Source organism: Eutrigla gurnardus (genome assembly GCF_963514095.1).
Source record: "Eutrigla gurnardus genome assembly, chromosome: 16".
NCBI classification, from domain to species: domain Eukaryota; kingdom Metazoa; phylum Chordata; class Actinopteri; order Perciformes; family Triglidae; genus Eutrigla; species Eutrigla gurnardus.
In genome coordinates, this window is record NC_139927.1 from 1,652,653 (window position 1) to 1,676,494 (window position 23,842).

Below are 23,842 nucleotides of genomic sequence, written 5' to 3' on the forward strand. Positions count from 1 at the left end.
GTTTGTGTCCACAGAGAAAGAAGAGAGGATCAGGAAGGAGAAAGAACAGGGGATATATAAAGAGAAGGTGAGTCTTTGAACAAAAGGGTCTAAAAACCTCCAGTACTGGGGCACCAGATCTTCAGGATGTAGGTGGTTCGCCACATTAGTTCCATCATAACCGCTCTGCACCCTGACGTACAGTATATGAGTAAGTTTCATAGCAAGTACTGAATACAGGGATCCCACGGGTCAGGGAATTTCTGGAATATCAGGTAATTTGACATTTGAGTTAAAACAACGACAATAACATTTTTTTATATTACCAATGCACAATGAAGCTTATATTCAAGCTCATGTTAGCCTAAACTGTTTGACGAGTATACGGACACAGCTCTCACTTTTTACATTTAGGGCATTTAGCAGACACTTTTATCCAAAGCGACTTATAATATGTACATTTGTTGGAAGAAGTGCAACAGTATATTGTTTATAGTACATTAAGGATTTCACAAGAATAAGTTTGAAGCAGTTAACCCTTAGCTGGTATAACAGAGATTTGTGCTAAGATACAAAGTGCAAAATACTAGGATAGCACAGAGTTAGCGATGCCAACTTCAGCGAGGGTGGCGAGGAGAATCTGATGGTTCATGGTGTCAAACGCCGCAGACAGGTTAAGGAGAATGTAACCGATGAGAGGGACGAGGCTCTGGCGTCACAGAGGGACTCCGTCACCGTGGAGTGTGCAGTCTTGAAGCCTGACTGATGGGGGTCAAGTAAGTTGTTTTGTGAGAGATAGGAGACAATTGGTTAGAGATGTCAGTGGTGTCAAGGGTGGCTTTCTTAATGAGAGGCTTAACTCTGGAAATCTTGAAGGATGCTTAAATAAGGCCTGAAGTGAGAGAGGAGTTGATGAGGGTGGTGAGGGATGGTAGGATGCCATTGGAGATGGCTTGGAAAAGGGAAGAAGGAATAGAGTTGAGGGTCAAGGTGGTGGCATGGTTAGACAACTTGGGATATACAAGGACCATGCATGGTTGTAAGCCTTCTGAAAGTCCACAAAACACATGTAGACTGAATGGGAAAACTCCTATGACCCCTCCAACAGACCTGCAAAGGTAAAGAGCTGGTCCGCTGTTCCTCGGCCAGGATGAAATTTGCATTGCTCCTCCTAGATCTGAGGTTCAGCAATTGGTTTGGTCAGGTGTGATGGGCTCAGCGACCTTTGCCAGGGATATGGGTGAAGTTCTACTGACTCTTCAAACTCTAGCCCCATGGAGGACATGTTGATTGGGTTCAGGACATCCTCATAGTGTCCCAGTCCAGGTCAACACTCACCTGCTCATCACAGCCTGAGACTGCCTGCTTTACCTTTCTGAGACATCCAACCGTTTACCAGAACTACCATGAGGAAACCCGAAAGTCATGTCCATTGTCTCCCTGAACTCCTGCCATAGCAGGGTTTTTGTTTTGGAAACCACTGCAGCTGCATGCCTGGCCAAATGGTACCTGTTTCTCGAGACCCCTGGGGCTGCCAAGCCACAATTCCTATCAGCACCTTCCACAATGGAGGCCAACTCCGATTTCATAAAACCATCCTCCCCAAGATGTACAAAAAGGGTCACAGGTGGTGGTCACATACAGCCTAGATCTGATGATACGACCATCAATCTTTGCCCAAGGGTGTTCTGGTACCAAGTACACTTAGGAACCTTACTATGCTCCAACATAGGTTGGTTGGTTGGTTGGTTGGTACATTGTTTATTGCCAATCCATGACTACCACACAATAGTACTCCAAGAAGACCGGGTACTCCGAGATGCTGTTCTGTGCTTTGCCCCAAACAACAGTGGCTTCCTCTCAATGACTTGCAGTCACATCAAGATGACCCTCTCGTTCCCTCACTCAGCTGGGGGTTGTGAGTACCCAACACCTACCTCTCATCCTGGGAAACTCTAGAGAAGGCCAGCTCCTCTCCAGGAGTTTGGGTCCAGAACCATTGCTTTGCATGGAGGTGAACCCAACTATACCTACATAACTACATCCCGCCGTAGAGGTGACGTTCCATGTTCCTAGTGCCAGTCTGTGATGCCAGGGATCAGCTCGCCGGTCCCAGCTTGTGGTAGCCACCCAACTCACATTGCACCTGCCCCCTGTGCATGTCCCTGCAGGTGATGGCCTGCTGTGTCATCATCATTCATTTCTATACAACCAATGTGTTTATGAGTAAATTGTTTACTAGAACCAAATGATCCTCATTGAGCTCTCCTCTTAAATACAACTGAGGGGTCACCAACAGATGATTCAAGTCCTTTCAGAGGGCAGCCACTTCATTTGCCATTAAATGTTTATATTCCTTATATGTCTATTTCTTAAATGTTGAGCTTTTACTTTAAAGTCTGGAAACACTGCATCCCTCTTTGTTTCTGATCCAGGTCCTTTCAGTCCTTTCTCTACTGACAGCTGTCTACCAAAGACATAGATCAAATGTAACCAAAGAAAGTAACTTGTTGTCTGTCTGCAGCCAAAGAAGTCCAAGAAGAAGAAGGCGCAGATCCAGGCGTCAACGGCGGGCGAGGCTATTGAGAGGATGTTGGTGAAGAAGAAGATCTCCAGTAAGATCAACTACGACGTCCTCAGAGACCTGAACAGCAGAGGGATAGGAAGTGGGGGTGGCAGCAGTCCCAGCAGATCGTCCTCGGACCCTCCGGACACTGCCGCTGCCACACGGAGACGACTCACCCGCCGCCGCCGCAGGAAAACCAGTGACCCTAACAGAGACCTCGCCGCTTCCACCAGCATCATGGGGAAGAGGTACGTCAAGATGTCACAATGTTTTATAGATGACATGGAGAAAATAATCAATATATAATCAATCAGTAATGAAAATCAATGTTTTAGGGTTCGCCTCCTTTTGTCCTCCACATCAAAGAAGAAGAAAACAGCCGTCCAGGTTAATGACCGCACCTGTCACATCTGTCACACTTACTGTAGATACATATAGATACATATTACCGTATATACAAACAATCGATTTACAAACATATCATGACATCATGTACCTGTAATTTTAAACTCAGTGTGTTTCACCTGTCAGGCAGAAAACACTGTCACCATGACAACAGATGCAACAACAGAGGCTGTACCTGAAGCAGTCACCACCTCTCCTGCTGCTCCAGTCAGCGTGGTGGAGGAGGACGAGGAGGAGGAGGAGGTGGAGGAGGTGGAGGAGGTGGATGAGGAGTGTGTCAGTGCTCTGCAGCTGGTAGGAGGTCAGTCCAAGCTTTTATTCTGAAAACCTAGAGGAAGAAGAGGTCATAGAAAAAGACAGAGGTGATGAATCTACCTCGTCATCTTCTCAGTAAACCCTTCATCATCATGTGATCTCAGTAGCAGCAGAATCAATGGTACAAACCAGGGTGTTTCCATGCCAACGTTGACTGACAGCTGAGAGGCAGAGCCGTATAAAGGTCCTGCTGTTCAAGGTTCTTTTATTAACCTCCGTTAGAAACAGACGGGAAGTCCTCAGAGCAATGCTATCGGTTCAGTTGGTTCCGTTGTTGACTTCGGTGGAGCCACACAAACCGTTTACAACACCAAGGACAAACAACGTCACCAGTAAAAGTACCGGTGTGTTTAAAGAGAGCATAGACAACGTCAGAATATAAATAAATACATATTCTAAATATAGCATCCATTTGAACTGATACTGTTTTATAGTGCCGGGGCTCTGTCTGTCTCGACTGTCCACAGATAATAATAAAGCCATGCTAATGTTAGCGAAGTGATTAATGTTGTCGCAGGAATTATGTAAACCTGTAAAGAAGAATTCTAAATACAGTTTTAAAGAAACCGTTTGAAACAAACACAAAATGAGTCAGACTGTGAGTGCAGTCCAGTGATTGATCGATTAATTGTGTTTTCCAGATTACGGCTGTGAGGAGGAGGAAGTCTTTTAGCTCCGTCCTGCTGACCTTTGACTTCCAATGAATGAAGGCAGCTCCACTGAAACGGATCAATGTTACACAAGTCAATAACTAATATCAGTGATCAATTAAACAAATTCATTATCAATTATGAAAAAGCATCACTGAGAAAAAGAATCATGTTTAAAAAGTTGAATTGATCACTGCTAATTTTTCTAACATTGAACTTCTCGTGTTAATATAATGATTATTATTATTTCAGACACAATATTGTGTATTTTTATATTGTGCATGAATGTAAATATGAATGTTCACATTCCTGTAAAATATGCAATCCTTTTTAACCGTTTGTGTTTTTAGTCAGGTTTTTTTTGTGTATTTGTGATAAATCGGTGTGTGTACTTTGTGTATTTTAACTTTACAACATTTGTTGTTCCTGATGAGACAAAAAAAAAAAAAAACTCAAAGTAGAAATAAAACTAATTTTGTTGATATTTAATGTTTATGTTTTCAGTCATAAGATTTTTGCTGCTTTGATTTTAGTAATCCTGACTCTGATTGGTGCTGAGGACACGGAGACAAACACACTGAAACTCAACTTTATTCAGGCAACGATTCAGTCACATACAAATGTTAACATTTTGTTTGGTTGGTTCTTTTTTCCACTTCTGATATAGCTAAACTAACCATTTTCAACAGGATTAAAAGGTTGGACTGTTCCTTTAAATCTCTAATGAAAGGCCCCAGGCCTCTAATACTCCAGGGCTCTTTCAGTATCCAAACACCTGTTTGATTGCCTGGAAGTAGAACCGGGTCCAGCCCTCTCTGGTGGAGTCCTCCTTCCCTGCAGGAACTCCTCGACACTCCATCCTCAGCTCTGTCTCGTCTCCTTGGTTCTCCAGCTCCAGACTGATGCTGGCGTAGTGCTCTGATGGAGAGAGAACAACAAATAATGCTCAGATTGTTCTTGAATGCATCATGACATCATCACAGGAAGACATACCGTCGGGCCACGTCCTGAAACGCCACCTCATCCCAATCATCTGGTTTGGTACCTACGGGGAGGAGCAGCAGTTACCAGTGGTTACCATGGTGATGCGGCAACTCACTTTGACCTCACCAGCTGTGTGAACTCTCCACTGACGCTCCCATCCAACATCTGGAACCTCCCCCCACGCCACCCATCCACCTCCGCCACCGAGCGCGTAAACACCTGCACGAACTACAGAGACAGAGAGAGTTACTTGCAGTACTACAATACAGCAGTACTATGCCACAGAGCACAGTAACTCCTGCATGGACTACATATAGAGTACATCTATGGCACAGCGTAGTTGTTAACACCCTGGTTTTAGGAGAGAAGGGGGATTGTCACCGGTTGGCCACAGAGATATTAAACAATCTGCTTGGAGGCTGCAGATGGTCCATCACTGTCACGGCTCAGCATGACTCGGCACATTAAAACTGTTGGATGCAATCTCGGCATGGTGACTCGGCGCAACCCAGGGAGCCAACGGAAAAGCCTGACTGGTTTGTCCTGGTTTAGCCTGGTTTTACACTGGTCTGGTTTCACTCCGGTCTGTCCTGATCTGGTTTCACCGTAGTCTGTCTGGTCTGGTTTTACCCCAGTCTGCCTAGTATGGTTTCACCCCAGTATGTCCTGGTCTGGTTTTACCCTGGTCTGGTTTCACCCCGGTCTGTCCTGGTCTGGTTTCATCCCTGTTCTGTCCTGGTCTGGTTTTACCCTGGTCTGGTTTCACTCCGGTCTGTCCTGGTCTGGTTTCATCCCTGTTCTGTCCTGGTCTGGTTTCATCCCTGTTCTGTCCTGGTCTGGTTTTACCCTGGTCTGGTTTCACCCCGGTCTGTCTGGTATGATACCTCCTGGGTGATGAAGGTCCTGTATAGTTCCTCAGGAGATGTTTGGAAGGTTTCCTTCAGGTTAAAGGTGCAGGTTGAGATAGGAACACCTGTGGGACAGGGGGCCGGGCTAGAGTAGCACCTGGGGGCCGAGCTTTTCTGAAGCACAGACAAAGAGGTCAGAGGTCACTTCAACACCCAACTCATCTGAATTCCTGGTAGGCAACTTAGGTATACCTGAGGTTTAGTTGTCTGACTCTGGATCTGGTTCTGGTTCTTCTCGGACTGAGATTGAGGCGGCTTAGGTTGGTTGCCCGTTGGAAGGATCATCCCGTGACTAAACTCTTTAAGGTCAAAGGTCGCTCAGGTTACCACAGGGATTGTCACTGATTGTTTAGTACTCATGCCTTCTGGGTAACAGACCTGATTTGAGTTGGCAGACGAAGTCGCCCAGGACCCTGCGGATCTCCTGGATACCGGTCTTCTTCATGAGGCCGAGGAGTGGTGTATCGGGCTGGTCTTTACACAGAGACACTGAGATCTGGATCGGAACATGTTCATCAATATGATCATCAATACATGGTGATGATCTGGAACAGGAAGTAGCTGACTCACGTCCAGGTCTTCCAGGTCGTTCTCGTCCGACAGGTTGGACACGTCAACAGTTCCTCTGTACTTCAGTCCGTGACTCGACGTCCCTGCAGACATGAAACAGGTAACACCACAGAAGAAGAGCAGCGACGTAGAAACCCAACCGGGACCAAAAGAAAGCAGCTGTTCAGACCAATGAGAACCTGATCCTGTTTTGTTCCAGTCTAAAACATGAACCAGCTGGAGGTCCATCCACTACAGGGAGTCACAGAGGAAAGACCTGGATCAAACCCACTAGAAACCCCGGACAGGTTTCCTTCCTGTTGTTCCTGAGTCAATGTGATCAAAGGTGTGACGTCATAAAATGCATGTAAACAGTCCTGCTGAACTAGACCGGCCTGGTTCTAAAGTTGTGTCTGTTACCCCTCTGATGGATCTGGGTCCTGCTGAACTGGCCTGGTTGTATTTCTATGACTTCACTGTGTAGCGTGACATCATCAGTGACATCATGACTCACCTACCCAGGTGGCCCTCAGCTGCCACTCGTAGAAAAAGAAGAGTTTTCCTCGCCGGTTGTTGATGGAAGATTCTCCCTCCAGTTTCTTCACCTCCGTCACCTGAATGACGCCCTCCTCCTCCTCCACACGCACCGCCATCAGGAGGAGGCGCAGGCGCTCCGACGACCAGCTGCTGACATCACGCTCCGTCCTGAGGAGGAGGAGGAGGAGGAGGAGGACAGGAAGAAAAAGGAGGAGGAGGAAGAAAAAGGAGGTAGACAGGGGGGTGGAGGAAGTGGAGAAGAGGAAGAGGATGGGAAGAAAGAGCAGAAGGAGGAAGCCGAGGAAGAAGAGGGGGAGATGTGATGTGATCATTTTTAACTCCGCCCAGAACAACTTTGATTGGTTAACAGAAACACATAGTGAAAATGTAGCTACGCCCATAGTCAATGTGACTCCGCCCCTTTTTGACGTTCCGTTTAAAAATATCTCAGGATCCGATAACACACACACGCACGCACGCACACGCGCACACCCACGGGCGCACACACACACACACACACACACACACACACACACACACACACACACACACACACACACACACACACACACAGACAGAGTTCCTCTCTTTGAGCCACTTAAAAGACATGAAACTAATAATAATAATAATAATAACAGACCAGTGCCAGTTGTTGATGTTGGTACCGTCAGCTCTCTGTTCAACGATCCATCGAGGATCTCCTTCACCCCATCTAGCCATCAGAGTACTGACTGTACTATTACTGCAGTACTGACTGTACTAATACTGCAGTACTGATTATTACCTGGCATTTGCTGGACTCTAGCTGGTCTTTGCTGGACTCCAGCTGGTCTTTGCTGGACTCGTCCCCTATAAAGGTCTCTGACTGAAACCTGAAACCACCTTCAGTCCCTCCTACTCTATTCCTCAATTTCCTTTCATGCTTTCAAAGTAAAGCAACATGCCTCAAGTATGCCTTAATTTATAATAACCTGTACTATATTTTATAAAAAAAAATTAAAATACCAACAATATTATAATTTAATCTCGATCTAAACTAAATCTCTCATGTACATCACATGTATTTGATACATTTTATTTCAGCAAAATGTCTGTAAATATTTTATTTAATAATTATATATTTAATTAAATTCCGGAGATGCCAGCTGATCACATCCGCCGTTTAAGTGTTCACTACATCTCCCAGCAGCCTCCGCGAGGCCGGAAGCTATAAAGCCTCTGTCATAGAAGAGGAGGAGCAGCTACAGCTTAAGGTAAAACAGGGGATCGATCTGATCAATGATCAGTTTTTAACATAACATCTGTCGGCTTAATGTTGAGGTTATATATCTGCGTGTCGTCACGGAACATTTCCCGCCCTTTGTCAACGTGAAACAGAGTTACATCCGGTTTAACTGGTGGCGTTTCTGTTAGACTGCTAGCATGCTAACTAGCCTGCTAACATGCTAACTAGCTTGCTGCAGACAAACCTGCAGATGGGACTCAAAATATACGCAATGTACACGAAATATACTCGTAAAAAACAAGCAATACATAGTACAACACGTGCAGTACACAGTATTACACACATATACACTTTCAGTGTTTCACCCGGATTATCTGTGTGGTTCTGAATCCAGACCTGAATCCAGACCTCGATGGGCGATGGTTCTGAATCCAGACCTCGATGGTCGATGGTTCTGAATCCAGACCTGGATGGGTGGTGGCTCTGGTTTCTATAATGTGTTCCTTGAGACTGTACATCTCTATTCATGTTTGTGTCTAGATGATGAAGAGTAAAGCAGACGAGGAAGACTACTGGAACAACTCCAAGTTTAAAGCCTTCACCTTCGATGATGAAGATGACGAGTTCAGTAGGGTAAGACCTACACCTGCAGACCTAAACCTGCTCACGACTCAGAGGTAGAGTGAGTCCTCCTCCAATCGGAAGATTGGTGGTTCAAATCCTGACTTGCCCAGGTGTCCTTGAAACTGAACTCCAAAGTTCCCCGATGCTGCACCATCGTGAATGAATGATGCTGATCCTGGTTGCTCTTCCGCCTTCAGTGTGAACGGGGACTGAATGTAGCAAGAAAAGTGTTTTCTAAATGCTCACTGACACACCTGCTCACTGACACACCTGCTCACTGACACACCTGCGTACTGACACACCTGCTCACTGACACACCTGCTCACTGACACACCTGCGTACTGACACACCTGCTCACTGACACACCTGCGTACTGACACACCTGCGTACTGACACACCTGCTCACTGACACACCTGCTCACTGACACACCTGCGTACTGACACACCTGCTCACTGACACACCTGCGTACTGACACACCTGCTCACTGACACACCTGCTCACTGACACACCTGCGTACTGACACACCTGGGGTGCAGTCGAATAGTCTGTTTCTCTTAGGAAGGTTCCTAACTGAAGAAGTGACCCGGAAGTAAACAAGTGGCCGCCATGATAAGAGCTGTTCGGATTCTCTAAATGCATAGGAAAGGAGCTCCAATGCTTCCTTTCAGAGCTCCTTTAGCATAGGATGCAACGGACCTTCCTATGCGATAGGAAAGGAGATTACGCCGACCCACAATTCTTTGCGAGAGCAACATTTAAAGTGCCGCACACCTCGGACGTTCATGAAAACAAACGATATGTGCATTTACATATTTAACAATGACTTTCAAGCAGACATGTAGTAATTGAAATAGTGTTGATAAATGTGTGGACAGTGATAATAATTGAATGGTATTTTTTTTTATTATTATTTCAATCATGTTACAAATGTTTGACAAAAACGAAACTAAAACCACAAAGAAACGTAAATAAAGCAACAGGAAGGAGGAGCTGCTGGACCTGAAGCCGGTCAGTGAACCAGCTGTTTATAAAACCAACATGTGGAGAAGTGGACGACGCACTTTTTGTAGTCCATTATTGTAGTTTCTCCAGTGCAGACGCACGTCAATCGCCGGTGCCGATCATCAGCTGTCAATCATCAGCGGCCGCGTTTTGATGACGTAGCTTAGTGAAAGTCCGGTCGGATTCTCTGAGCACCGCGGTCGACTTTTCATAAATCCTTTTGAGTTCTCCTATCGCCTTTCCTTAACCCCGTGACGTTTTCCCCAGAGGTCAAGGAATAGGAGATAGGAATAGGAGTTAGGACCTTATTTTTTGACTATTTGACTGCACCCCTGCTCACTGACACCCCTGCTCACTGACACACCTGCTCACTGACACACCTGCTCACTGACACCCCTGCTCACTGACACACCTGCTCACTGACACCCCTGCTCACTGACACACCTGCTCACTGACACACCTGCTCACTGACACACCTGCTCACTGACACCACTTCCAGATCCTCAGGCGTTGCCTTTTATTTGCCAGTTAAAAGAGTCGAAGCAGGCGGTGAACAGCATCCGCGGCCTGGTGGAGGACGACGACGATGAAGACGAGGTGGAGAAGGTTAGCTGGAGCGGAGAGCCTGTCGGGAGTAAGATGCTTTTCTTGGTTTTATTAGAACTGAGCTGTGATTGGCTGCAGGCTGTGCATCATTATCCTGTCTCCCCTCAGGTATTTCCTGGTCAGTCAGTGAGACAGCATCGTCCAATCAGAGGACAGAGAGAGAGCCCACCTTCCCCAAAATCAACACTGACACAGTGATCAACAAGAGTTCTTCGGGGTATTCTCTGAGCTCTCTGTTTAAAGGTGAGACGGGCTGAAAGGTAAAGGGCAGGTGAGACAGGTTTAATGGTAAAGGGAAGGTAAGACAGGCTGAAAGGTAAAGGGCAGGTGAGACAGGCTGAAAGGTAACGGGAAGGTGAGACAGGTACCTCAGGAACATGATTAAAACACACTGAAGGTTAAATCTGTTTCTTTGCAGGAAAAACTAGAGGAGGAAACTTCCAGTCGCTCACTGACTGTGAGTCTGACCTAAACTGAATGAATTAACGTCTGAATAAATGAACGAGTGTCTGAATGAACGTGTAGGAGTGAATGAATGAACGTGTGGATAAATGAACGAGTGTCTGAATGAACGTGTGGATGAATGATTGAATGAACGAGTGTCTGAATGAACGTGTGGATGAATGAATGAATGAGTTAATTGATGTTGATATTTTTGTGTTGCAGCGCTCAGTGACTCGTCTGTCAGGCTCTACGCTCCAGAACTCAGAAAACCCAAATCTGAATACAAGGTAACAATATGATTGGTAATCTGATTAAAAATTAATAGTCTGATTGAAGAATGTTAATCTGATTAAAGACTGGTAATCTGATTAGTATGATTAAAGACTCATAGTCTGATTAAAGACTGGTAGTCTGACTAAAGGCTGGTAATCCGATTAAAGACTGGTAGTGTGTTTAATGCCTGAGTTTCTCTGGTGTATTAATGATGATGTCATCATGTTGTGATGTCAGGATTATGTCAGTGATTGGTCATCTGAGGAAACGGTCCAGAGAATGCAGCAGGGAAAGGTAAGACACCTGTCTGTCTATTGACCAGGTAGTATCACCGTGGTAGTATCACCGTGGTAGTATCACAGTGGTAGTATCACCGTGGTAGTATCACAGTGGTAGTATCACAGTGGTAGTACCACCGTGGTAGTATCACAGTGGTAGTACCACAGTGGTAGTATCACAGTGGTAGTACCACAGTGGTAGTACCACAGTGGTAGTATCACAGTGGTAGTATCACAGTGGTAGTATCACAGTGGTAGTATCACAGTGGTAGTACCACAGTGGTAGTATCACAGTGGTAGTATCACAGTGGTAGTACCACCGTGGTAGTATCACAGTGGTAGTATCACAGTGGTAGTATCACATTGGTAGTATCACCGTGGTAGTTTCCACTGTGGTAGTAACACACACACACACACACACACACACACACACACACACACACACACACACACACACACACACACACACACACACACACACACACACACTACTAGTACAGTGTAGTATCAGTGTATTTCCACTATATGTTTCAGGTTGTGTCTCTGGAGAAGTTCCGGTCTCTGCAGGACAAACTGCTGCTGCTGGACTACGCCGTCAGTGCTCACGATGGAAACGTGATCACGGCTGTAACTTTATTTATAATCTGACAACAATAACAACTTTATTAACAATGTTAATATTTAATTAATTATCTACAACAACAATATGCTGCTTTTTCCTTCAGATCTTAATTTATTTAAAGAGGACTCTAAGTAAAGGTGAGTTTACTGGTTCAGACTCTGGATCAGTCAGACCTGGTCCTGGATCAGTCAGACCTGGTGTTATTGACTCTTTGTGTTTACTGCTCAGAGATTTTGTTTCGGGAGTTGGAGTCCAGACAGACGGCTCTGAGACATTTGATCCACTATCTGACTGAAACCAGAGACCAAAGGCTGCTGCATGAGCTGTTCAGGTATTTACACCTGTACCTGTACCTGTACCTGTACCTGAACATGTACCTGAACCTGCACCTGTGAACAGCTGAACACACCTGGTTTAGTGCACATGTACTGTATTGATCTGACATGGTTTTCTTGTGGTCCTCCTCAGAGCTCTGGGCAGGACGGAGGACTTGGCGGTATGTACACCAGCAGTACACAGTTTTAGTACACAAGTATCAGTAGTACACATCATGCTGGCTGGAAGCAGATGTCATTTCCTGTCTGTTTCCATGGCGACAGCTGCTACAGTATAAAGAACACCTGAGCATCGCTGATGAAAACAAAAGGAGGGACTTCCTGAAGAGCTGCCTCAGGTGAGTGAGTCCTGAACTGTACTGTACTGTGTCATCCACAGTACTGCAGGTACAAGTACTCTGAACAGATTAAGTTTACTATACTCTGACATGTATACAAGTACTCTGAACTGAAGTTTACTGTACTCTGACTAAAGTTTTTCTTTTTTTCCACATGAAATGTAAAAAAATCAGTCATCAGTGACATCATCATCACATTAAATGTCTCAGGGGAGACAACAGACACCTGCAGGATCTCTCTGCAGGTGTCTGTTGTTTCTTGTTGGTTTAACTTTGTTTGTTTGTTTTTGTTTCCAGTTTTCCATTTTCTCCAGAAGATTCTGCTCATGTTCTGGATCACTACACTCTGCTGGAGAGACAAGTCATCATCGAGGTCAGGGACGCACAAAACCAGTTTAAGATCATTTAGACTGCTTGGAACCAGTCTAGTCTGACTTAAACCAGTTTAGACTGCCTGGAACCAGTATTCATTCTTTAAACTTAAAATGGTTTCAACGGCCTTAAACCAGTATAAATTGTCTACTGAGCGGTGATCGTAATCCCACTTCACTCCAGTTTCATTTAAGTTGTCCGTCTGCGTCTGCCAGACAACCGACCTCCAAACTGCACGTGGAGGGAAGGCGGAGATCTTCCAGAAGTTTCCCAGGAAAGCTTCCATCCTCAACATGCCGTTGGTCACCACACTGTACTACTGCTGCTTCTACCACTACACTGAGTCTGAGGTTAGTCTGAGTTTAACTAAACCAGACTGTACTACTACCACTACACTGAGTCTAACTACATTGTTGAAACCAGTTGAATTGAACCAGATTATTTCAACCAGTTTACATGAACCACATTTGTTGAACCCGTTTAGTTCACCCAGATTATTTAGACCACATTGTTAGAACTAGTTGCACCAGATCAGTTGAGCCTGTTTTCTCTCTTGTTTGCAGGGAACCTACAGCAGTCCGCTGAACATCCGTCAGACTTTCAAGGTGTGAAAAGACATATTAAAAGATACTAAAGGTAAACCTTGTGTCCTTGGTCTCTCACCTCATTGACCTTTGACCTCAGATTTCAGAGAAGCAGTATTTTGTGACGGCGTTGGCGGCGCGGGCAAAGCTGAAGGCCTGGTTGGACGTGGACGCTCTGTTCACCAGCAGGAACTGGCTCGGCTTCACCAAGAAGAAATCACCGCTCAGCTTCCAACGAGTTGTCGACATCCTGCAAAAAAACTCCGCCCCCACAGAGGTGAGAGGGCAGGACCAAAGTAACATCCCCACCAATGAAATTTAAAACTGGTGTTTACTGTGATTGACAGGTGTTTACTGTGATTGACAGGTGTTTAAACAGGTGTTTACTGTGATTGACAGGTGTTTAAACAGGTATTTACTGTGATTGACAGGTGTTTAAACAGGTGTTTACTGTGATTGACAGGTGTTTACTGTGATTGACAGGTGTTTAAACAGGTGTTTACTGTGATTGACAGGTGTTTAAACAGGTGTTTACTGTGATTGACAGGTGTTTACTGTGATTGACAGGTGTTTAAACAGGTGTTTACTGTGATTGACAGGTGTTTACTGTGATTGACAGGTGTTTAAACAGGTATTTACTGTGATTGACAGGTGTTTACTGTGATTGACAGGTGTTTAAACAGGTATTTACTGTGATTGACAGGTGTTTAAACAGGTGTTTACTGTGATTGACAGGTGTTTACTGTGATTGACAGGTGTTTAAACAGGTGTTTACTGTGATTGACAGGTGTTTAAACAGGTGTTTACTGTGATTGACAGGTGTTTACTGTGATTGACAGGTGTTTAAACAGGTGTTTACTGTGATTGACAGGTGTTTACTGTGATTGACAGGTGTTTAAACAGGTATTTACTGTGATTGACAGGTGTTTACTGTGATTGACAGGCGTTTACTCTGATTGACAGGTGTTTACTGTGATTGACAGGTGTTTAAACAGGTGTTTACTGTGATTGACAGGTGTTTACTCTGACAGGTGTTTACTCTGATTGACAGGTGTTTACTGTGATTGACAGGTGTTTACTCTGATTGACAGGTGTTTAAACTGGTGTTTACTCTGATTGACAGGTGTTTACTGTGATTGACAGGTGTTTAAACTGGTGTTTACTGTGATTGACAGGTGCTGCAGGACTACGTGGCCCTGGTTGATGATACAGAGCTCAGGATCACTTTGGCTCAGAAACATAAGTGTCATGACATCATCATCAATGTGAGACTGATTACATTAATACTGCGTTTTAATTGGACAATATTTAAATAAAATAGGTATATGTAAAAAATAAGTAATTTAGCATGTTTCTGGACCACTCAGACATACCGGGACCTGAAGGACCGCCAGCAGTTGCTAGGATACCGAGGGAAGGTAGAGAGAGGATCGCTGGAGGAGAGAAAGATCGACGAGCTGCTTAACAACCTGGTGAGGAGGAGTCATCTTCAGCATCTTCATCATGTGACCCGACCTCACCTGTTCTGTCTGCTTCTATTTCAGCAAATCCGATGGAAGAACTGATGATCCCGTTTCAACTACAGACTTTTACTTTGAAAGAAATAAGGCTGTCCTGCTGTCACCGTGACAACAGGAACATTCAAAGAGAAGTGCTTTTGACCCCACCCACCGAACACAGTATGGGTGGGGCTTGAATTCTGAACTGAATTGAAGTCATCACTTCAACTTTCCTCTTTATTTTATTAATATGAATGTAAAACAAATAAAAACATTTAAATTAATTGAGTCTTTTCCACTGGAGGAGGAAGAGGAGGAGAGATGATGAGAGGAGGGGGGAAGGAGGTCAGGATATGAGCGGAGGAGGGGGAGGGGCCAAACTAGCTCCAGAATTTAAATTAGAATATTTTGCCAACAAACAAAGAGAATCCTCCATCACACAAATACACACATGAAACAACATACTATTGAACACAGTCTTCAAAATCCTGATCCTGGTCTGAGGGTTAAATCGTGATCCTGATCTGAGGGTTAAATCGTGATCCTGGTCTGAGGGTTAAATCGTGATCCTGGTCTGAGGGTTAAATCGTGATCCTGGTCTGAGGGTTAAATCGTGATCCTGGTCTGAGGGTTAAATCGTGATCCTGATCTGAGGGTTAAATCGTGATCCTGATCTGAGGGGAGACGACAGGAGTAGGCGTCATGTTGCAGTAATAATCCGTCGCCACTAGATGGTGGCTGTGTGATTTGAACATGTGTTGGGAGTTAAACTTCCTACTGATCGATCACATCGATCACATCGATCAATCAGCTGTTTTCACTGTGAATCAGGAAGAGAAGAAAGAAGAGGAGGAGAAGGAGCACCGGGTGAATAAATGATGAAGTGATGAATTAAAGATGGCGGATTAATAAATGATGCTCTTTGTCGTCACGTCACCTCCTTCACGGACAGAACGCACGCGGAGGAGACACGCGGAGGAGGCACGAGACGCTGGTGAGTGTTACCTTTTTTAATATTACACGGTCAAAGTACACCATAGTACTCTAATACTAGTCCATAATACTCCTATAATGTAGTATTTCTATTAGATAACTTAATAACATTAACAAGTGCTTTGAACTATATCTGTGGTACTTCATACGGTTATTTAACTACCACTAATCAATAATTACTTGATTAAGAATAGTCAATATTCATATATTAATATCACTACAATGCACTTTTATTCATGTATTTAAGCAAAACCACAAATTTGCCTCAGAGGGGTGCGACATGCTGGAGTACTTGTATTGTATATGTATTTGTACTGTGACATAGTTCAATACTTAGATGTATTTGTACGGTGATATATAGTAGAGTACGTAGATGTATTTGTACTATGATATATGGTTCAATACTTAGATGTTATCAGTAACAGACCAGTGTTTTTTAAGCTTCTGTCATCATATTAATTAATATTTCAGCTAAAGAAGTCAGTGATCAATAATTAAATATCTGCCCCGCCCACCTCCAACATTCAGAGTTGCTGATTGGACGCTACTACAACATTCATTTATTCTACTTGTTTAAATTAAATGATGTTTGTTGAGCTCAGAGTGTAAACAGCCAATCAGAGCACAGTTCTGCTGTTTCCAGGTGAAACAAAGAACCCCAGAGAGCATGATGGGAGTTTAGATGGCTGTCTAGTAATCATAGGGACTAGTAAAGGATGCTCAGTAATCATCGACTCAGGTGTGAAAAAATCACAAACTTTGTAAGTTATTGTAGTATATTAGTTATTGATTAATAGGACATCATTGTATTACATTAGTTGTAAATATGTATTATATTAGTTGTTGATTAAGTTATTAAAGTGGTTCAATGATCAGTGACTGAGAGGAACATCTGGTTTGATAGTTTAATGAGCCTGAGCTCCGTGGTTTCCTTTCACACCGGCGGCTAACGCCTTTCTAAAGGATGTTATTGTGGCGGGGTTCCTGTCAGTCAGCAAACTGACATTATTCAACTTCCTCTCTGGCACTTCAGGTCAAAGTGAACTTCATGTTTTCTGCTGCTGATTCGTGACAGGAAGTCAGCCGTTATCATAATCATAAATTATCATTTATATTCTATTAATGGGATTATATTGTGATTAATTTATATTGATGAGATTTAGTACTACACAGTTCAAACTTAATAAATCAAAAATATTGGCTGATTATTCTGTATTTGGGTGACGGAAACATCTTTCAACGTAAAGACGATAACGTAGAGACGATAACGTAGAGACCAAAATGATAACATAGAGACCAAGACGATAACAGAGATGATGACTAGGGACAAAGACAATAACATGACTAAATAAACAAATCATTTCCCAGTTTGGGATTAATCAAGCAAGTGAGTCTGTCTGTCTGATCATTTGTCTGTCTGATCGTTTGTCTCCTGTCTTTCTGCAGACATCATGCACGAGCTGCTGTTCACCGAGACACTTGCTTTGGCAAACGTGAGTTTGATGGCATGCGAGCCTCCATACGAAGAAGGCCGCCTGCCGCTCATGCTGCTGTATGGCGTGGTGTTGGCCGTAGGACTGCCGGCGAACCTGCTAACCGTCTACCTCACCTGGCTGCAGGTCTGCAGGAAGAACGTGATGGGTGTTTACCTGTGGAGTCTGTCACTGTGTGACCTAACCTACCTGGGCACTCTGCCGCTGTGGACGCACTACGTCGGTGGAGGTCACTGGTGGCCGTGGAGCTCCGCCGCCTGCAAACTAACGGGCTACATCTTCTTCAACAACATGTACATCAGCATCTTCCTGCTCTGCTGCATCTCCTGTGACCGATACGTTGCCGTCGTCTACAGTGTGGAGTCCCGCGGCCTCCGCCGGCAGCGCCTTGCCACCCTCATCACCCTCGCCATCGTGCTGCTGGTCGCCATTGGTCACATCCCCGTCTTCACCATGAGGGAGGGTGACGCCGCTGAGGGGGACCGCCGCTGCTTTGAGCCCAGTCAAAGCAGCACCACGGTGACAGGCTTCAACTACGCCCGCTTCATCATTGGCTTCCTGCTCCCCCTGCTGGTGCTAGTGGTGACGAACCACGGCATCCTGGCCAATGTGCAGCGCAGCACGGGGCTCCGGCGGGAACAGAAGGTGCGTGTCTGCTTGCTGGCCCTGGCAGTCGTGGTGCTGTTTCTGGTCTGCTTCGCTCCGTACCACATCATCCTGCTGGTCCGAGCCATCATCTTCCACTTCCCCCAGCTGGAGGACGGCACCTGCCTGTTCGAGAGGACCATGTACACACCATACACTATCTCGCTCGGCTTATCCACCATTAACAGCGCCGTCAACCCCATCCTCTACGTCCTGTCCAGCGATAACATCCGCAAAGAGCTGAGCAGAGTCCTGGCACAGGTCTGTGCCAGAGCGCACCTGAGAACACGATCCGACAGCAGCCAGAACAAGATCCCACCCACCAGGAACTCCTCAGAACTGAATATATTGGCTGAGACGGAGAGAACCCAGGACCCACTGAAGGAGGAACCCAGTGCCCACTGCACCAGGAGGAACCCAGGGCCCACTGCACCAGCAGGAACCCAGGACTCACTGCACCAAGAGGAACCCAGGGCCCACTGCACCAGGAGGAACCCAGGGCCCACTGCACCAGGAGGAACCCAGGAACCACTGCACCAGGAGAAACCCAGGGCCAACTGCACCAGGATGAATCCAGGGCCCACTGCACCAGGAGGGACCCAGGAACCACTGCCCTAGCAGCTACCCAGGAACCACTGCCCTAGCAGCTACCCAGGAACCACTGCCCTAGCAGGAACCCAGGGCCCACTACACCAGGAGGAACCCAGGAACCACTGCCCTAGCAGGAACCCAGGGCCCACTGCGCCAGGACGAACCCAGGACCCACTGCACCACTAGGAAACCAGGATTTCATCCCGACACCTAACAGCAGTCTTGGCTATGACATGGAGGTGTGTGCAGCCCTCCAAGTATATGTACCAGACCACCACTGACCCACCAACCGGTCCTGCTGGATGATGTTCCAGCATCACGTTCACCACAGCACCTCCAGACTCTTTCAACCTGTCACATGGTCTCAGTGTGAACCTGCTCTCATCTGGGAGAACAGCCACCAATGGTGGACCTGCCAGTACTGGTGTTCCCTGGTGCTGGGTTGATTCCCTTCATCGGTCCAGTCCAGCTCTCCTGGTCTAACGGCAGGTCTCCTGGTCCTCCTCCAGGTTCTTGAGACTGTGCTGGGAGACACAGCAAACCTTCTGGTGACCTCACGTATGGATTTAGATCCTGGAGGAGCTGGGCCACCTGTGAACCTGATTGGACTGCAGGTACCACCTCATGCTGGACCTGGAGTCAGAATGTGTGTGTGTATAAGTGTAAACCACCACTCTGATGACACAGGAAACAGGAAGTGGTTTTGAGTAGCAGAAACGAGACGTTAGAGAAACTGTGAGTCCTGAGATCCTGGCTGCTGCTCATTTTGTTTTAAAAATGAATTCAAGTGTTTTTAGTGAGTTGGAGCAGGAACATGATGTTTGTCTTACCAGTAAATAATAAAACTCTAGTCTGTCTATAATAAGATAATCCTTTATTTGTCCACCGGGGGTCTGAAAGCAGCAACGAGCTACAAGGAGGCAATTCTCAGAACAAACAACAAAATCATCCGTCTCCCTTTTTTGCCCCCTACCAGGTGTCCCCCATCCCCTGCCCCCCCAGGTGTCCCCTGCCCCCCAAGGTGTCCCCTGTCCCAGGTGCCCATGTAGGTGTCCCCTGCCCCCCCAAGTGTCCCCTGTCCTGTCCCAGGTGTCCCTGTAGGTGTCCCTCCTCTGACAGACTCGCTGAGACTCTCTTCAGATTATTTTATTGAGTTTCTGTTCGGCTGCTAACATGTTCCATAATTACAAAGATTCTTTAAGTGGTGACACAAAGCAGTAGTGTTTCCCCCTCACCTGATCCACCTAATCCACCTGATCCACCTGTCCTCAGACGGGGCTCGAGGTCGGGGTCGGGGGGTGCAACAGGAAAGATCATCACTGACACAAAATCAAAGCTCATTTTTCTCCTACGATAACAACAACGATGAAGAAGATGATGTGCAACTCAACAAAACTTTTTTTAAAATTAATGAATACAGTGTTTCTTTTTTTCAGTGAGACCTCCGTCACAGTTAGCTCAGCAGCTAACAGCCCGCTTATGCTTAACAGGAAGTGATTTAATAAAGAAGAGGAAGAAGAGGTGGTGAGTGGTCCCACAGAGCCCATCAGACCAGGGTCAAAGGTCAAACACAGCAGCCATCAGCAGGGTTGAAACCAGTGAGCGGGGCTTCCCAGCAGGTAAAATCCAACAAAAATAAAAGCAGCAGGAAGCTCAGACTCACCCCGCCACAATAAAATCATCAAGTAAAATTTAAAGTCTCCGTCTGCCGCCTGAATTAACACCTCCTCCCTCAGATATAGGGGATGGGGCCTCAGGGATCCATCTCCAGACCGTCCAAGGTGAGCTGGCTGCGATGGGGGGAGTTGGGACTGGGGGGGCTGCTGGGGTTGGAGCTGTTGGAGGGGGTTGAGTGTTTGGTGGAGTCCGAGTCCGGCTGGAGGGAGACAGGTCGAGAGAGACAGGAAGAGAGACAGGTATTAAAAATAAAACAACAGATCTCAATGTGTTGACTTTAATGACCTCCTGACGTTATGACCTCCTGATGTAATGACCTCATCAACAGAGTGAGCATGTTTTATTCCTGCATCCTCTGTGTGTGTGTGTGTGTGTGTGTGTGTGTGTGTGTGTGTGTGTGTGTGTGTTACCTCTCGGTCCAGGTCCTGGTCTAGTTCAGAGACGCTGCGGGATGAAGCTCCTCCCCCAAAATCTGAACCAATAAAATCATTGATTACAGATAACATCACATCCCTTGATTGAGCCCTAGACTACACACGGAGGGTTTTTCATGAAGTATTGTTCCATTGTGTTTGTCATCAGTACACACAGTACACTAATATTACACTTAAAAGCACAACACGGAGGTCTGACGCTTCCTGTGTGTGTGTGTGTGTGTGTACAGGTAAGTGTAGGTGTGTGTGTGTACAGGAGTGTGTGTGTGTGTACAGGTGAGTGTAGAGGTGTGTGTGTGTGTATACAGGTGAATGTACCTGAGGCTGTGCGTGTGATCTGCGTCTTGCTTCTTTGTTGCCGGGAAATACTGGACAGTGGGCGGGGCTTATCTTTAACCGAGTCATCCTGAGAAGAAGGCATCACACTCTTTATACACACACACACACACACACACACACACACACACACACACACACACACACACACACACACACACACACACACACACACACACACACACACACACACACACACACACACACACACACACACACACACACACAATATGAAATACAATGAAGGGAACACTTAAATCACACACCAGATCCTTATGAATGATTCAAGTATAAAATCTTTACTGATGAACGTGACGTGTGACTGGAACACTGCTGAGTGAAATGATGCCTCACACAAGAACGCACAACAACCCATTCATCTAATGTGTGGGACTTCCAGTCCAGATCTAGGTCTGCTTTTTGTACATCTGTGTGTAGTTGCTAATCTCTAAAAGTAGAAAGAGCTTTCTGCCATCGAGCACCGCTGCCGTGGAACCATCGAGCACCGCTGCCGTGGAACCATCGAGCACCGCTGCCGTGGAACCATCGACACCCTTCCCACATTAAGAGTCTTTGACAACACGTAGGTAGGGCCGGCTCGCTCTGGACCGGCCCTTAGTTAGACTGCCAGGGATTCATAATGACACCGAGCATCTCTCTGATGATGATGATGAAGATGAAGGGCTCCTTCAGTGTATGTGATGTATATATAAAACACATCACATCAAAGTAAAGTGAAAGGATGTTGTGGTGAGTAATATGTGGCAGTTTCAGTTGTAGTTATCATCTATAAAGATGCAGTCAGATTAATCCTTAAGACAAAAGAAGAAATAAGTCACTTCTGCTTTTACTGCACATTGATATGAAACAAAATGAAAATAAAGATTAAGCAGCTGTTCAGATTAGTGATAAGGAGAACAAACCAGGCAGGAGACAAGTGTAGGGAAGGAGAAGGGGAGCAGGGGTGAGAGAGATAGAGTGAAGCTGGCCTACCCTTCCCAGAGAGGAGGTGGAGGGAGAAGAGGAGGAGGAGGAGGAGGAAGGCTGCAGGAGGCTCTGCTGGGAGGAGGAAGAGGAGGCGTCTTTCTGCAAGAAGGCGCCGGCCGATGCCGATGTCATGTGATAGACGTGCTCAAAGTTGGAGGGGGGGGAGATGAGGGTGTGACGGAAGGAGGAGGACGAGGAGGAGGGGGAGGGTGAGGGGGAGAGGGAGATGACATCACCAACCTGACCACCGGGGGGAAGAAGATGAGACAGGGGGAGGAAGGGAAGAGAAGAGAGGAGTCAGTGTGATGACCAGAGCTGTCAGGGGGGAGGAGGTGAGGGAGGAGAACATGCCGGCAGGCGGAGGAGGAGGTGCAGTGAGGAGGAAGAGTTACCAGAGGGAGGTCCATGAGGACCTGCATGCCGTCTCCTGGTCCCATGTGAGCCACATGGTTAAAGTTTGTGGGATTAGAAATCATCTTTGATCTGAGCTCTGGATCCCTGAGCATCTCCCTGAAACAACATGAATACACACATCACTACACACATACACACCGTAATACACATCACTACAGATTAAAGAGACATGATAATAGACATGAACCAAAGTCACCTCCTCTGCTGAAGGCGTTCCTCCTCTGGAACCTTGAAGAGGAACTTCCTCTTGCTGCGCGTTCGAACCATCAACTTCCTGCTCTGGTCCGATGTCTCTGGGATGGTGAGGTCTCCCTCTGAGGACAGACGGACAGACAGGTGAGACAGTACAGCATCAAGGTGGGCGAGGTGAGGCAGTGTCCAGGTGTGTGTCTGCTTGTTACCTGACGAGGTATTACTGAAGTAAATCAGCCGAGGAGGTTCCGAACTCAGCAGGTTCAATGTCCCTTCAACATTCAGGGGTCTGATCTGAGGATAAAGACTTGCATATGATTGGCTGTTTCTAAACAGTGAGCGGCTGTTTGCTTCGCTGCGATTGGTTACCTTGCGGTGGGAGATGGTCTGAACCCACTCTGTGGTGTGAATATCGAAGACATCCAGCCCGTATTCACTGTAGACGGTCAGGTGGGACGAGTTAGAGCCTGGAGAAACGGACAGTTGTTGATCAATAACCTCAAATCAAAGCTGATTTATGGCTATATGATAAGATGACTCATCACAGACAGTCATAGTGGGTGCCAGGATTCACACACATACCTGACCTCACTGGACATACCTGACCTCACTGGACATACCCGACCTCACCGGACATACCGAACCTCACTGGACATACCTGACCTCACTGGACATACCCGACCTCACCGGACATACCGAACCTCACTGGACATACCGAACCTCACTGGACATACCTGACCTCACTGGACATACCTGACATACCTGACCTCACTGGACATACCTGACCTACCTGACCTCACTGGACATACCCGACCTCACTAGATATACCTGACAAACCTGACCTCACCTGACCTCACTAGACATACCTGACCTCACCTGACTTACCTGACCTCACTGGACATACCCGACCTCACTGGACATACCTGACCTGACATACCTGACCTCACTGGACATACCCGACCTCACTGGAAATACCCGACCTCA

At 46.2% G+C, this 23,842-nt stretch overlaps 5 protein-coding genes and 1 long non-coding RNA gene across 7 annotated transcripts in view; 3 read left to right on the forward strand and 3 right to left on the reverse strand.

The window, feature by feature from the left end:
- Positions 1–4,362, forward strand: part of brf1b (BRF1 general transcription factor IIIB subunit b) — a 29,268-nt gene extending 24,906 nt beyond the window's left edge. Inside the window, exons 15-19 of the mRNA XM_084030996.1 lie at positions 15–67; positions 2,504–2,793; positions 2,881–2,932; positions 3,077–3,251; positions 3,907–4,362. Of these exons, the coding sequence (XP_083887122.1) occupies positions 15–67; positions 2,504–2,793; positions 2,881–2,932; positions 3,077–3,251; positions 3,907–3,938 (602 nt within the window). The 3' untranslated portion in view covers positions 3,939–4,362. The remainder of the gene's footprint in view (positions 1–14; positions 68–2,503; positions 2,794–2,880; positions 2,933–3,076; positions 3,252–3,906) is intronic.
- Positions 4,363–4,496: 134 nt separating this feature from the next.
- Positions 4,497–7,678, reverse strand: LOC311027159 (activator of 90 kDa heat shock protein ATPase homolog 1-like). Its single transcript, XM_084031022.1, has 9 exons — positions 7,534–7,678; positions 6,871–7,061; positions 6,378–6,460; positions 6,186–6,303; positions 6,000–6,106; positions 5,784–5,921; positions 5,026–5,127; positions 4,909–4,960; positions 4,497–4,833 (listed from the first exon to the last, which is right to left on the reverse strand). The coding sequence occupies exons 1-9, from the start codon at positions 7,611–7,613 to the stop codon at positions 4,676–4,678; spliced, it is 1,029 nt and encodes a 342-aa protein (XP_083887148.1). The 5' UTR covers positions 7,614–7,678; the 3' UTR covers positions 4,497–4,675.
- A 406-nt stretch (positions 7,679–8,084) lies between these two features.
- Positions 8,085–15,380, forward strand: vipas39 (VPS33B interacting protein, apical-basolateral polarity regulator, spe-39 homolog). The gene is given in 20 exon segments (XM_084031002.1): positions 8,085–8,146; positions 8,659–8,751; positions 10,274–10,379; positions 10,460–10,594; positions 10,770–10,808; positions 11,018–11,082; positions 11,306–11,362; positions 11,881–11,973; positions 12,072–12,150; positions 12,153–12,172; positions 12,175–12,299; positions 12,437–12,464; positions 12,568–12,641; positions 12,939–13,014; positions 13,229–13,363; positions 13,577–13,618; positions 13,698–13,874; positions 14,773–14,862; positions 14,965–15,069; positions 15,142–15,380. Coding segments are annotated over 19 exon segments (1,560 nt in total). The 5' UTR covers positions 8,085–8,146; the 3' UTR covers positions 15,163–15,380.
- LOC311027168 lies at positions 8,761–10,314 on the reverse strand. The gene is made up of 3 exons (XR_014598570.1): positions 10,206–10,314; positions 10,110–10,141; positions 8,761–10,077 (listed from the first exon to the last, which is right to left on the reverse strand). It is a non-coding gene; the product is annotated as an uncharacterized lncRNA (long non-coding RNA).
- A 122-nt stretch (positions 15,381–15,502) lies between the features above and the next one.
- gpr132b (G protein-coupled receptor 132b) lies at positions 15,503–19,668 on the forward strand. The gene is made up of 2 exons (XM_084031006.1): positions 15,503–16,090; positions 17,536–19,668. Exons 1-2 carry the CDS (start codon positions 16,009–16,011, stop codon positions 18,843–18,845), a joined length of 1,392 nt encoding a protein of 463 aa, XP_083887132.1. The 5' UTR covers positions 15,503–16,008; the 3' UTR covers positions 18,846–19,668.
- A 285-nt stretch (positions 19,669–19,953) lies between these two features.
- The window catches only part of cdc42bpb (CDC42 binding protein kinase beta (DMPK-like)), a 35,979-nt gene continuing 32,090 nt past the window's right edge, over positions 19,954–23,842 (reverse strand). Inside the window, exons 31-38 of one of the 2 annotated variants that reach the window (XM_084030979.1) lie at positions 23,228–23,325; positions 23,068–23,152; positions 22,863–22,980; positions 22,645–22,762; positions 22,259–22,492; positions 21,248–21,356; positions 20,906–20,967; positions 19,954–20,694 (exon numbers count right to left, since the gene is read on the reverse strand). In XM_084030979.1, coding sequence (XP_083887105.1) covers positions 20,572–20,694; positions 20,906–20,967; positions 21,248–21,356; positions 22,259–22,492; positions 22,645–22,762; positions 22,863–22,980; positions 23,068–23,152; positions 23,228–23,325 — 947 coding nt within the window. In that variant the 3' untranslated portion in view covers positions 19,954–20,571. The remainder of the gene's footprint in view (positions 20,695–20,905; positions 20,968–21,247; positions 21,357–22,258; positions 22,493–22,644; positions 22,763–22,862; positions 22,981–23,067; positions 23,153–23,227; positions 23,326–23,842) is intronic. The other variant, XM_084030980.1, reaches the window with a different exon arrangement.

Excerpts from the sequence above, each read along its gene's own strand:
- gpr132b (XM_084031006.1), top strand. The coding sequence starts at position 16,009 with ATGATGCTCTTTGTCGTCACGTCACCTCCTTCACGGACAGAACGCACG. Across the intron at positions 16,091-17,535 it reads GGAGGAGGCACGAGACGCTG|ACATCATGCACGAGCTGCTG; the intron begins GTGAGTGTTACC and ends GTCTTTCTGCAG.
- LOC311027159 (XM_084031022.1), bottom strand. The coding sequence starts at position 7,613 with ATGGCTAGATGGGGTGAAGGAGATCCTCGATGGATCGTTGAACAGAGA. Across the intron at positions 6,461-6,870 it reads GCTGAGGGCCACCTGGGTAG|GGACGTCGAGTCACGGACTG; the intron begins GTGAGTCATGAT and ends TCATGTCTGCAG. Across the intron at positions 6,107-6,185 it reads CGTCTGCCAACTCAAATCAG|AGTTTAGTCACGGGATGATC; the intron begins GTCTGTTACCCA and ends TTGACCTTAAAG.